Source organism: Strix aluco, chromosome 4 (genome assembly GCF_031877795.1).
Source record: "Strix aluco isolate bStrAlu1 chromosome 4, bStrAlu1.hap1, whole genome shotgun sequence".
NCBI classification, from domain to species: domain Eukaryota; kingdom Metazoa; phylum Chordata; class Aves; order Strigiformes; family Strigidae; genus Strix; species Strix aluco.
The window spans coordinates 104139545-104153828 of record NC_133934.1 but is presented as its reverse complement, the minus strand read 5'-3'; the positions used below and the strand labels follow the sequence as shown (position 1 = coordinate 104153828).

The 14284-nt window shown below is 51.9% G+C and overlaps 1 protein-coding gene across 1 annotated transcript; it reads left to right on the top strand.

Moving 5' to 3' along the window:
- Positions 1 to 3422: 3422 nt before the first annotated feature.
- NKX2-8 (NK2 homeobox 8) lies at positions 3423 to 5209 on the top strand. Its single transcript, XM_074821551.1, has 2 exons — positions 3423 to 3588; positions 4662 to 5209. Exons 1-2 carry the CDS (start codon positions 3423 to 3425, stop codon positions 5207 to 5209), a joined length of 714 nt encoding a protein of 237 aa, XP_074677652.1.
- The last annotated feature ends 9075 nt before the right edge of the window (positions 5210 to 14284 follow it).

The following is a 14284-nucleotide window of genomic DNA, read 5'->3' as shown; positions in this document are numbered from 1 at the left end:
GAGGGGTGAGCGGCAAATCCACCCCTCGGTCAAAGGATGCCGTCCCCAGGGGACGGCGGGTCCAGGGTCCCCCGGGGGAGAGCGCTCCCCCGGCCCCAACGCCAAAGTGTCGCGGGAGAGGGTGAAACCTGAACCGGCAAACCCCGAAATGAGGCCGGGCAGGCAGAGCTGAAAAGTACCCAAGTCGGTCCCAAGCAAAACAAGAGATGAAACATTTCAGGTTATTACGTTCTCCCTTTGAAGCGAACTATTTCCCGCAGATAACAATGCGTAGGTATATTTAGACAGCTCGTCTCGTCCAAGGAGAATGTGTCTTGCGCTATTTGAGAAAAACTCTAAGAGTAAGTGCAAATATTTGATGCTGAAGAGCTCTTAAGGCTTGAAGAGTACCATTTACTTATTTCTACACATCAGTGTGGGCTTAGGATGTTAAATAGATTAAAAGGCTAAGAGAGGTCACTGAAGTAGACGCTCTTCCTCTCATCCTGACTTTTTTTCCTTGCGAAGTTTTTGCACTTTCTTTAGAGTGTCCTTGGCAAACTCCTCTTAAGAGCCACCTCGGGTACTGTATAAGTTTGTGGCTCTCTGAACCCCGGCCCCCGCCCCTCGCCCGGCCGCCCCCCCGAAACTCCGCTCCAGCCCAGGCATTCAGCAAATGTTTGCCTGCGGGGTCAAGATATTAATAAGCACTTCTCGGCCTCCTTTTACACTCGGGGCGGCGGGCAGCAGCGGCGCTGCCGGCCGGGCAGGTGAGCGCGGCCGTACCTGGTGGGGCGGGGGGGACGCCGGCGCCCACCTCCCGCGGCCGCGGGCTGCCCCGGCGGTGACACGGGCAGCCGGGGACGGGGGGGCCAGGGCGACCACGGGAGGAGCCGCTCCGCCGAGGACGGCCACGTCGTTTCAATTTAATCTCATTTAAAAAGACATAACTAATAAATTTGTATGGACGGGGCTGCCGGAGACGTAAAGCAGAGTCGATAGTGGTTCAATCCCATTGAACCCTATTGAAAACCATGACAACAAGGAACAAGCTCCGATTTATCCCGGAGAGTTAAAGCACATTGTGGGAAGGCGTCAATCACCTATTATTCCAGATCTGAACAAATGCAAAATCTTGACTGGAACAAATGCTTCCAACAGGTCCGGGACATAGGGCTACATTTCCCTTTTGTTCACGGCCTAGCAGTTGGCATGTATTTGTGCTCCCCTCGCTCCGACCACCCAGGACGGCTGGGAGGCTGTGCTTGGAGCGGGGAAGATAACTACTGTCACCAGGCACGCTTGATAGGTGGCTGCAGTAATCACGGCCTGGGAATCGTTTATATGGAGCCTGTCCAGTCCCGAAGAAATATGCGGGAAGTTGGCCAAATGGAGCCTTGTGCCCCGTTCATCTCGCCCACAAATCTCGCCGATATAAATCTCGCCTCTCCCTTGTCGTTATTGCTCTATTGACATTTTCCCCGCGAAGTGTGACCGCTGCTAGAAGCGGCACCCAGAGCAGGGCGGGGAGGGGCGGCAGCGGCCGGGGGCAGGCGGGGAGCGGGGCTGGGGGGCGAGAGCAGGGATGGATACATATAATCTATGCACAATAGCTTAAAGATGTCTGTTTGGACAGGGAAATTTGAACCAACAAAGCGGCCGGCTGGAAGAGCATCTCCGTGTGTCTCGGGGTTTCTGTCTCCAGGCGCACAGTGCTTCACCCCAGGGTTTCACGCCGTTTGCCCGACGGGGCTGTGCTGTGCGCGCTTCGACCGGCGTTCAAGGGAAAGCGGGTCTGCTGGGGAGAGGCCGGGGGGTTCCTTCCCTCCAGGCTTTCCGCAGTCCAGCCGGACTCGCCTCCCACCGGTTTTCTAGACGGGCGCCGGATCCCTCCCGCGGGACCGGGGGGAGGCAAAGGGGACGGGCGCTGCAGCGCGCGGGTGGGCAGCGTGTCCCGGCCCGCCCTCCGCGGCCCCACGGCTTGGCCCACGCCGTGCGACCCGCGTGAAACAGGCTAATCGCGCCCAGCGGTCCCTTCCGCCCCTGCCCGCGGCCGAGCACCGAGACCCGACACTGCGGTTTTGCGTTTGAACGGCTCATCAGGCTTCCTGTTTCTATGTCATATTTTTCTGTAAGTCCTCGGCGGCCATCGAGGCTGGGCAAAGACCGGCAGCTTCCCGGGGGGACGGGGCCGCCCGGTGGAAGGCTGCGAGGAGGCTCTTGTCCCGCGGAGGGGACCGCGGAGCTGCCGCCAGGCCTCCCCGGGCCGTGCCCAGCCGATGCCCGCACCCCTCCTCTCAGGGGAGGGGGGGCCGGGCCTCCGGCTTTGGCCACTGCTGCTTTCGGCAGTTGAAGCGGCGCTCGGTGGGGACTGAAGACGCGCGGATAAATAAACGCGCCGTCTTTGATCTTTTCTCCCTCTCTCCCAGCTGGAATCGTTTCAGTCACATATATCGCCCGAGGGGATATTCCTTGGGTTAATACAACGCAAAATGATGCTAAAAATAATCTCCCCTGCCCCTCCTCCAGACTCTTGCTTATGGACCGAGTGTGTCGGGCTCCTCGCGTTTCTCCAGCCAAGCTCACGCCGTCACCCTTCCCGAGAGAAAGGCGCACCTTCCATCCACCATGCCCAGGAGAGGCAAAAACAAACCCCGGAGATCCCATCCCCTCAACGCACACACCCGCCAGCCTTCCCCGCCGAGAGCTCAGCCGAGGTGTGAAAAATCCCCCGTTGAGGGTAGGAAACCTGCCAATGACAAGCGGGAGAATTTGAGGTAGCACGGCAAACAGCCCGGGGAAATAAAACAAATAACGACTTAAATTCCTTCCAGGTTTAAAGAGAGAGGGGAGAGGGGGGGAAATAAAGAGGGAGAAGCGGGGAGGGGGCTCTCGACAGGCTCTGCGGATGTCCTGGGAGGATTCACTTTGTCTGCGGATAGAAGGGACGCTGGTGGCTTTGGTGGCGGATGGAGGGGGGTGGTTGTTGGTCATCCACATGCCACCCAAGATGTTATTCACTGCTAACAATTACCATTATCTGTCCCCACTTTTGGCTAATCAGACAGAATATGTAATGATGAAGCCTGTTTCCTGCTGTCTTTGGGAGGTAACGGGTTATTCTCTCATGGGGGTGGCGGAAGGGGGGGGTTACACCTACTCCCATTAGGGCTTTAGCACTTGACTAATTCAGGTACTTAGCATCCTATAGACAGGGACGGTTTGAAAGCAGGCAGTGTTTGCAGTGGGGAGGACTGTTTATATAAACAGGACACCTCTGTAAACGACACTAATATTTGGGGTTAGGTGGCGATGGAAGGGAAGGTCCTCTTGAGCCGGGAGATTCCCCAGTAACTGGGCGCAGTCCTTTGCTCGCAGCTTTTAAGGGAGGGGGTTCGGGGCTTTGGGACGATATTTTTTTGCGGGGGTGCGCACAGCCTACCATGGCCACGTCTGGCAGGATCAGTTTTACAGTGAGAAGCATTTTGGATTTACCAGAGCAGGATGCTAATAGCATAAAGCAAGCCTCTGACCATCACCACTCAGCGGAGAACTACACCGGCTCGCCGTACCGAGGGTGGATAGAGACAGACAGAAATCACTATCCCTGTGAGTATGAAACGGACAGGAATTCGCCACCTCCGCACAGCTATCTTTTATTTGTTTCCCCCCTTCCTTTGGGGAAGATGCGAAGATGCGAATCGCCAGCGTGTGTAGCCTACAGGATCGGGGGGATCCAGGCTGAGAGTTTTATAGAATATTACTGCATTGCAACAATGAAACAGCAGGAACATCCCGGCCACGAGCTTAAGGGAGAAAAGATTATTTTTTTTTTCTGTAGGTCTGTGCATGTTCCCAGCTACGGCAGAAAGCAAAACCTCAGGCTGTGTCCGCCCGCCTCTCTGCGCTTATCGTTTAAGCTCGCTTCCCGGATTCTTTTTGTTTCGGTTTGGTTTTTTCCCCCCCGTTTCACTGTTGCAAGAAATCCTGCCTTTTTGTGCTGGAGGGGTTTCAGGTCACCTCACGCACAGCAGAGGAGAGCTAAGCGCCCCCCCAGCGCCTCGCCTCCCCGCGCTGCCGCGGAGCGCGCCCCAGGCGCCACCGCTTAGATCCACACGTCTGCCTCCGCGGAGAGCGGGCTCCGGCTCACAAACCCAGCCATGTAGCACACTGGTCTGACCTCACACGCGTAAATTCTGCCGCAGATACGTGGCTTTTAATGTATACCTGTGTGTGCGTGGGGGGAGGCCGTCCTTCGGACGGATGTGGGAACCCCATTCGGGAGAAGTGAAATATTAAGGTAATCGAGCTGCTGGAGAAAAGCGGTGATGAAAGGACCGGGCAGCAGCCCGGCTTTACGTTTTAGCACGCTCAGAGGCTAGCAGCCGGCAAGCCCCCGGGCTGTGCGCGGCGGAGCGGCCGTGCCCGTGAGGGGATCGACGCCGGGGCAGAGCCGCTCCCGGCGGGGGGGAAGCCCGCTCCGTCCCGTGGGTTAGGTTTAGTGTATTCGGGGGGTTAGCTCGCATCGCTTGTTGACTGTTGGGATTAATTCGGCCCGGTAAACAGCCGGGGCTCTCCCTACGGGAGGCGATTCGGCTCTCGACGGCCCGCTGCCTCCTCGGTGCCTGCCCCGCGCCCCGGCCCCGGCCGCCCCCTCTCTCTAACCCCCTCGCTGTCCCCAGCTTCCGACGAGAGCGGCCCGGAGCTGAGCTTGCCCGACTCCACGCAAAGGTCGCTCCCCGCCCGCGGTTCTGAGGCCGAGGAGAAGAAGAAGAAGCGGCGGGTGCTCTTCTCCAAGGCGCAGACGCTGGAGCTGGAGCGGCGGTTCCGGCAGCAGCGGTACCTCTCGGCGCCGGAGCGGGAGCAGCTGGCCCGGCTGCTCAGCCTCACGCCCACCCAGGTGAAGATCTGGTTCCAAAACCACCGCTACAAGATGAAGCGGGCGCGGAGCGAAGGCCCCGGCAGCCCCCCGCCGCGCCCGCCCGCCCTGCTGCGCCGGGTGGTGGTCCCGGTGCTGGTGCGGGACGGGGAGCGCTGCCGCGGCTGCCCCGCCAGCCCCTCGCCGCCCGCCGCCCGCCCCAAGCTGGGCTGCGCGCTGGCGGGCTGCAGCGCCCAGGCCGCGCTCGCCCTGCCGGGCTACCGAGCCTGCCCGCCCGCCGCCACCGCCCTCGGCGTCTTCCCGGCTTACCAGCACTTAGCGCACCCCGCCGTCGTCTCCTGGGGGTGGTGACGGCGGCGCCTCGCCCTGCGGGGCCGGACTCATCACCCCAGGGGCGCGGGGAGGCCCGCCCCAGCCCCAGCCCCAGCCCCAGTCCCGGGCTCCGGGCGCGGGGAAGGCGCCGGGGCGCGCCAGGCACCGCGGCCGCCGGGCCGGGGCGGGCGGGCGGCGGAGCGCGGCCCTGGGGCGGCGGCGGCGGGCCGGCCGGCGGCGCGGCCGGCCGGGACGGGGCTCGCCCGGGCCACCCTCCCCTCCGCCGGGCGCGCCCGAGGGCGCGGATGCCGGGCGCGGCTCTGGTTTTGTAAAACCGCTCCTCCTCCCGCTCCTTTTCCAGAGATTCCTTCATAAAAAAATAATAATCCTAGCGACCTAGTTTGTTTTCAGATAGCTGATGCTTCCAGTGACTAATAAAATGTTTTTTGTCAAATAAATTTTTCCCGGCGGAGAAGTGTATTTCTGGCCACGGGGGCTTTTTCGCAGGGTTGCCTCCTGTGCCATAAAAGCCTAAATACTGGTCTTGATCGCGCCAGCGGAATTTCGCTTTCAAGTTCGTTTATTTCGCCCACGTGCGCCGGTAAACGGCGAATAAAATCTGCTGCAAGCATCTCTTTGTAAACCGGGTGATATTTCCAAGGGGAAGCCCGAGCCCGGAGCCCCCTGTCTCTGCAGGCTCCCCGACTTTTCGTTCCGGGCGGCGGTGCCCGGCGCCGGGCGAGGCCGCGGAGGCTGCGGCGCGGGGCTCCCCGCTCGCTCCCAGGCCGGCCGGGGGGCTCAGCGCGGGGCCACCGCCTCCCGCGGGGCCGCCGATCGCTCCCGTCTTCTTTAGAGCCGCTAAGGCAGGATGCAGAGCGAAGCCAATCTTCCCGTTAGTCTGTATCTGTCGACTGGGGAAGGGTAGCCAAGAGAAAACACTGATGCCTTTTAACGCCCAGAGAATTGTTTTGAAACCCTTTGATGATGAACTGCTTGTTTTATTAAGTTTTTTTGGAAAAAAATCATATCATTGTCCTGGCAACTGCCAATGGAGGGAAAAAAAGATCAAAAAACCCCCCAACAACCCAAACCCAGATCTGTGAAATATAGACTAGACCAGCTGCCTACATCCCTTCGATGGGAGCCGCGGACTAGGAGAGCGGCGGGAATATTTGGGGGCAAAGAGCTCACGGGGACTGATGCGGCCAACCTGCCCGCCGAGGAAAGGCTGTCGAGGGAAAGGGACACGAAGAAGATCTTTGGGGTTTTGTTTTTATTCCCTGGAAAGGGGATCATTCGCACCAGGTGCTCCCCTGGGATGCGTGGTGTTCCCGTCCCAGCCCTGTCTCCCCCAGGGCTGCGGCCCCTCCACCGGGGAGGCTCGGTGTTGCCTGTGGCCTCCGTGCGGGAGGATCAGAGCCACGGGCAAGGCAGGGCAGGTCGGGGAGGATGGAGCGACGCCGGCCCTCCCGCCTGCTTCCCCTTCCCTGCTTGGGCAGGGGGCCATGTGCCAAGAGGGAGATGCGGAGCGGACCAGCCTTCTGGGATGTGCGGGAAGGACCCGGGGAAATACAGCCTCCGTGTCACCTGGGTTTTTTTGTTGTTGTCTTTCCTCCCCCTTCCCTTTATTTTTCCTCCTGCCATCCGAAATCTTTTTTTCTTTTTTTTTTTTTTTTTTTTTTTTTTCGTCTCAGCTGCTGGCCACCTTGTCTCCCATATGGATGGGGTTATCTTAGAAGAATCTCTCAGAGAATCGCTCCTTAAACCTCCTTTTGTCTTGGGGGTTGAAAAGAGCATTGTTGTGCATGAAAAGGACCTAGACAAAATCCGCACTGTTTCAATTCAGGACTGTTTAATCAGTCCCTAGTGACAATTTTATGGGTTTTAGGCGGTACAATAGTATCTTTTAAAACCTTGTGGCCTTCATGAAAACAAAGGGCTTGAATTTTATGGGCTTACAACTCCAATTAGAACAGCGCCAATGTGTATGGGAGATTATCAAATTTGTATCATAAAACCCCTTTATAATAAATGATTGCTGGAAGCTGGGGAGGGGCTGGGGGAGAAGGGACCCGGACTTCAAGCAACGGACTTTGTCGCATGTAGTTTTAAAAGTGCACATGCTGCTCTCCATTTTAACTCTTTGCGACCCAGCTATGCAGCAGGATCAGACGTGGAAATAGTGTGACATCGTCATTAAAAACGGAAACAAAGACAACAGAAGACCCCTCCTCCTCAGCCCAAATCTACCTTCCGTCAGCTTGCCCAGGGTTTGGCAGCATCCCACCCGGCAGACTCCCTCCCTGGTTCCTTGGTTATCTGGGCTGGTCTCCTGCCCCGGAGCCCACACATGGCCATAGGAGGTCTTTGCTATATTATTGCTTTTATCAGTTATTGTTCATACGGGCAATGACAGAGGGTGCTAGGGTGTCCCTTCCCAGCCCCAGGCTGCAGTGATTTCATCTCGTCACTGGTTGCAATGTCCCCTGATGTGGATTTCTTGACTCAAAATGTGCAGTTTGTGAGTATTGTCTTTTACCAAGCCCAGGGAAGGTGCGATTCCTGGGAATCAGCAAAGGCTAAAGTAGTGCCCTTGCAGACTGAGGGGAAGTCACCACAACAGGGGTGCAGGGAGGATGATAGAGTCAGGTTCAAGTATTGCAGTGCCCTTAATTTGATACATCCAAGTAGGAAGAATGTATTAAATAATGAGTCAATTCAATAGACTATGGAGATTTACAATAAAAAGAAAGTCTTGTGAAGAAGAGAAGGTGAGACTGAAAATACCATTTTTCCTGATAGAAACAAATTAATCCATCTAAACTCTAAGGGTATTTAGCAAGGAAAATTGATTTGTTAGCCTTACCAGTGGTTAAGCTGTATCTAGGAGATATATCTTAACAAATGCTTAAGACTTTGGCCTCTTCAGGAATCTGCTTGGTAGGGCTAAAGCCCCGGAGGGAAGAGGGTACCAAAAGAGCTGGTTAGTATTCAATGATCACCTCCTCCAAGCTCGGGAGCAATGAATCCCAAAAAAGAAGAAGTCAGGTAAGAACACCAGGAGGTCTGCATGGATGAACAAGGAGCTCTTGGACAAACTCAGACAAAAAAAGGAAGCCTACAGAGGGTGGAAGCAAGGACAGGTAGCCTGGGAAGAATACAGAGAAATTCTCTGAGCAGTCAGGGATCAGGTTAGGAAGGCCAAATCCCCAATAGAATTAAAGCTGGCCAGGGATGTCAAGGGCAACAAGGAAAGCTTCTATAGGTACGTCGGTGATAAAAGGAAAACTAGGGAAAGTGTTTGCCCTCTCCAGAAGGAAACAGAAGACCTGGTTATCTGGGACATGGAGAAGGCTGAGGTACTCAACAACTTTTTTGCCTCAGTCTTCACTGGCAAGTGCTCCAGCCAAGTCATAGAAGGCAAATGCAGGGACTGGGAGAATGAAGAACTACCCACTGCAGGAGAAGATCAGGTTTGAGACCATCTAAGGAACCTGAAGGTGCACAAATCCATGGGACCTGATGAGATGCTTCCATGGGTCCTGAGGGAACTGACGGATGAAGTGGCTAAGACACTGTTCATCATATTTGAGAAGTTGTGGCAGTCTGGTGAAGTTCTTACTGACTGGAAAAGGGGAAACATAACCCCCATTTTTAAAAAGTGAAAAAAGGAAGACCTGGGGAACAGGCCAGTCAGTCTCACCTCTGTGCCTGACAAGATCATGGAGTGAATCCTCCTGGAAACTATTCTAAGGCACATGGAAAATAAGGAGGTGGTTGCTGACAGCCAACATGCTTCACTAAGGGCAAATTGTGCCTGACAAATTTGGTGTCCCTCTACAATGTGGTTACAGCATTGGTGAATAAGGGAAGAGCAACTGACATCATCTATCTGGACTTGTGCAAAGCTTTTGACACTGTCCCGGCACAACATTCTTGTCTTTAAATCGGACAGAAGTGGATTTGATGAATGGACCACCATATTGGTGGATAAGGAATTGGCTGGATGGTCACACTCAAAGAGTTGCAGTCAACGGCTCGATATCCAAGTAGAGACCAGTGACAAGGTGCGTTCCTCAGGGAGTGGTGTTGGGACCAGTGCTGTTTAACATCTTTGTTGGAGACATGGACAGTGGGACTGAGTGCACCCTCAGCAAGTTTGCCGACAACACCAAGCTGCGTGGTGCGGTCGAAAGGGATGTGCCATCCAGAGGGACCTTGACACACTTGAGAGGTGGGCTTGTGCAAACCTCGTGAAGTTCAACAAGGCCAAGTGCAAGGTCCTGCACATGGTTCTGTATCAGCAATAGCTTGGCCAGCAGGGACAGGGAAGTGATCTTACCCCTGTACTCGGCACTGGTGAGGCTGCACCTCGATTACTGTGTTCAGTTTTGGGCCCCTCACTACAAAAAGGGCATTGAATTACTCGAGCGTGTCCAGAGAAGGGCAACGAAGCTGGTGAAGGGTCTGGAGCACATGTCGTATGAGGAGCGGCTGAGGGAACTGGAGTTGTTTAGTTTGGAGAAGAGGAGGCTGAGGGGAGAACTCATTGCCCTCTACAACTACCTGAAAGGAGGTTGCAGAGAGCTGGGGATGAGCCTCTTTAACCAAGTAATGAGTGATAAGACAAGAGGGATTGGCCTCAAATTGCGCCAGGGAAGGTTTAGACTGGATATTAGGAAGCATTTCTTTACAGAACAGGTTGGTAGGCATTGGAATGGGCTGCCCAGGGAGGTGGTGGAGTCCCCATCCCTGGAGGTGTTTAAGAGTAGGGTCGACATAGCACTGAGGGATATGGTGTAGTTGGAAACTGCCAATGCTAGGTTAAAGGTTGGACTAGATGATCTTCAAGGTCCTTTCCAACCCAGATGATTCTGTGATTCTGTGATTCTGTGAGGCAATCCCAAGCACAAATGCAGGCTAGGCAAGGAGTGGATTGAGAGCAGCCCTACAGAAAATGACTTGGGGGTGTTAGCTGACAAGAAGCTCAACATGAGCCGGCAATGCATATTTGTAGCCCAGAAAGCCAACCCTATCCTGGGCTGCATCAAAAGCAGCATGACCAGCAAGTCAAGGGAGATGATTCTTCCCCTCTGCTCATGTGAGACTCCAGCTGGAGTACTGCGTTCAGCTCTGGGGTCCCCAGCATAAGAAAGATGTGGGCCTGCTTGACCGGGTCCAGAGGAGGCCATGAAGATGATCAGGAGGCTGGAGCACTTCCCTTATGAGGACAGGCTGAGAGAGTTGGGGTTGTTCGGCCTGGAGAAGGGAAGGCTTTGGGGAGATCTTGTAGCAGCCTTCCAGTGCCAAAAGGGGGCCTACAGAAAAGATGGGGAGGGACTTTTAACAGGGGCATGTAGTGATAGGACAAGGAGTAATGGCTTTAAAATGAAAGAGGGTAGATTTAGATTAGATGTAAGGAAGAAATTCTTCACTGTGAGGGTGGTGAGGCACCGGAACAGGTTGCCCAGAGAGGCTGTGGCTGCCCCCCCCCGCCCCCAGAATTGTTCAAAGCCAGGTTGGATGGGGCTTTGAGCAACCTGGTCTAGTGGAAGGTTTCCCTGCCCATGGCAGGGGGGTTGGAACTAGATGATCTTTAGGGTCCCTTCCAACCCAAACCATTCTATGATTTTATGATTCTATGAAATGTCATTGATAATGGCTTTGAGGCAAAAGAAACTTACTGCCTTTCAGTGTATTTTCTGTTACTTTGGCATGGATTTTAACAAGGCATGAAATCATCTCATTTGTTGGTTTGGGTTGTTTTTTCCTCCTCCTCAAAGAGGTGAATGCACACACAACCTCTGTCTTTTCTTCCTTTCTTTTGCCCCCCCAGGTCTCGCTGTTACTTTCACCCTGCAAACAGGCCTGTGTTTTCACTGAAACTAATGAATAAACATGCCATGATCAAGATCTAAATGCCATCTTCAGCTAATGAAAAGCATTGTTAACATCCTCAAACATCTTCCCGGGTGCTTTATTCTTAGTCAGTAAATAAACTATTGACTTTGCAAAGGCCCAGCCCCGATTCAGTGGGAGCCCCTGAGCACATGTTTGTTAACTCAGAACTAAGGCATCAAAATGATTCACTAGACTGCCTCCAAAAAACGGACAATCATTCTGAAAGAGCATATGATGGAGCTTCTTTGCAATAATTTATCAATGAGTTGAGTGTGCACCTGCCAATGCATGTCCATCATTAGTCTTTGGATGTACACACTATACATTTTAAAAATTGCAACAGATGAAAAACATCACCTCCCAAGCAGAACTCTGCCATGCATTAAAACAAATTCTCCCATCACCAACTTAGGAAAGGTTCCTGGCAACCTTGCAGTATGTATGCCCAAGTTAATAACCCATTTGGACTGTGCTGTTACCTAAGTGCAAGTCAGATCTGTGGAAACTGTTTGGACTTTTCAGCCCCTCCTACCTCGTAGCACTCATAGGAGTAAGCCTTCCACCCCTGGCTAGAGCTCAGGTCATACTGGAGGGGGACAGTGAGCTTACTGCTTTCAGAAACTGGTGGTGCCCAGCACTAGTGGTGGAGGAGGACAGGCCTGGCTCCCCCTGTACTCAGTGCCCTTCACAAGCCAGTTTATTGATGAAGGTAGTGTCTTACTGGACTGATACTGCCTGATAACCGCTCTTCTTGAGGAGATGGGAACAGCTAGGATACAATGAATAGCAGTTTCTGAGCCTTACTAACGGCACTCAGCCCTTTCACCAAAATCCTAGGTAGGACATTTTCCTTTTCCTCAGCTGGTACTTCTAACCCTTGAGCAGTGGTCCAGTCCCATGCATATTGGCCATCAGGTAATGCACTTTTTCCAGAATTCCTGTCCTGACCAAAGAATTGCAAAGCAAAAACTCCACTCCATCTACTTGACATAAAAAAGTATCCGATGAAGAGTCAAGTGCTGCCAGCATCAGCAGTGACAGAAGGACCACAGTCACCTTGTGTAACTTCCAGGAAGCTTCTAGGTCATCTTACTTAAAAGGGAATGTCCTGTGGAAAAGGAGGCAGTGGATGAAGAGTTGCCCATGTTGGAGAAGTTGCTTTATGTTCCTCAAGCTCTTCTCAAGTATCACACAGGAGTAGAGTAGCTCAGATAAGCAGTAACTAACATTATTATGATAAAAAAATCACTTACACTTCTACAAGATTTAACATGGGTAAGAGATCTCTGCCTGCTAATAAGCACAGATTACTGAGCTATGAGATCAGGATTACTTTTCATCATATTCAGGCTTACAATTGCATTCTAACCAGTGAAGGCAATCAGCTCTCTAGACTGAGGATATTGGCAGTTGTGCCAGCTTTAATCCTCCTTTCTTCAGTCCTATTTAAAAGAGGTCATGAAGTGTGTTGGAAATGTACCCTCCAAAGACAGGTCTCCCAAGCAGAAATTGGGACACTTTTCTCCAGAGCAGAGCTATACCTTTCTTTATATTCAGGACCAATATGGAGAACGAGTCCATTGCACACATCCACAGGCCTCAGACTGCCTTTCCAAACAAAAGAAGACCAAATCATTTACAGACAATGTCATGTTAGCTACTTCTTCATAAGCCTTTGCTTCATCTAATACTTAAACTTGGGAGTTAGATAACTTCTTCAGAACCTGGCAGAATTTGGCACTGGATGAGGTTTACTTTAAAAGAGAAAAGGAACAGAGAGAAACAGGAAAAATGTGTAAACAAGTCAGCAGCAACAATGGAAAGAGTAAATCTCCTTGCTGGTTCTGCAGCACAGAGGGTGCATCTCCATAGGACTGTCCATCCCACTTTTGAGCAGTCAGTCAAATTCCTCAGAGGCATCTGACATGCAGGACAATCCTGCTCACTAGTTCATAGTGTCCCCAAGGACAAAAAATGATTTCTTGGCATTCCTAAAAGCCACAATATTTTGCTTTGCAATATTCATTGACATCAGGAAGCATCAGACTTTGTATGTTGGGAATGCAGTTTTCCTCTTACCTCCTTATTTTCCTGTCATGGGTGGATGGGAGATTTGGTACTAAGTTAATGGCTTTATGATATTCAACACTAATCATGATTTTACTAAAACATAAATATAACCACTTAAAAATATATAGAAAATATCAATCTGGAGAGAAAAAATCCTTATTTTTATAAGGTAGATTGATTTATGTAATTAGATATGAATTATATAGTTGAATTTCAGTATATGGGTGCTGTGTCGCGGAGTTACATGTATTTAAGTAAATCATGTCTTTCTTTAGCTGTGATAAAAGAGCAATTGAGAAGAAAATATACTACTGATACTTCTCCATATTTGAATGCTGTGGAAAATGACTGAAGATCACTGCCATCTGTTGTATTTTTGCTCAGACATGTGACTATCTGTGTTAACTGCTGTTTTCATAAAACCTGTATAAAGCCTTTTACTTCTTTTTTCTACTACTGTTGTCTTTCTATAGCCATTCTTCAAGGTTTGTATCCTGTCTTGGATTTCTTCTACACCTATCCCATATGCTCATGACTTTCCAACATTGCCAGACAAAGTAAACTTCCCTGAAAAAGCTACAGCCCAGTATGGAAAGATGCCCAGTAGCTAGTGCAGTGCTTTTCTGGAAGCTGTTGATTTGCATCTTTCTGTTGTTTGTGTGTACTCACGTAGAGCTCCTAATTGGACACATCTGCTTTCTGCAAAATACAGTATGATCCGTGATGATTGCTTTGCCATTGCACTTCAGAAAATGCATCTGCTGCTGCTAGCTGGGCAATGGTTTGGGGGGTCCTCCCGATCTCTTCCGTTTCGCAGTTGCTTTCAGAGAGCACCATGTTATCAAACATCCTTCTGTGCTATTTGTACATACAGTTAAAAGGCAGACATGACTGCTTTTACTCAGCTCTTCCCTTTACTTCCCCTTCATTGGCCTCAAGATGCCGCAACAATGCTATTGTTTGTGTCTTCAGTGTTGAAGTTCTGCTTTCAACCCCACAAGTTTTTCCTCTGTGCCTGATTTACCTGCCTTCTACTGAAGGCTGAGATTGTGTTAATATTTGTCCTGTTGTCATATTTTCTTTTTAAACCAGTAATTTAGCACTCAATTTTCTTCACTCATGTCTAATATAAGTCTAATTTTA

Bases quoted from the DNA above. Each gene is read 5' to 3' on its own strand.
- NKX2-8 (XM_074821551.1), top strand. From the start codon at position 3,423: ATGGCCACGTCTGGCAGGATCAGTTTTACAGTGAGAAGCATTTTGGAT. The intron at 3,589-4,661 runs GTGAGTATGAAA...CGCTGTCCCCAG, and splicing joins AGACAGAAATCACTATCCCT to CTTCCGACGAGAGCGGCCCG.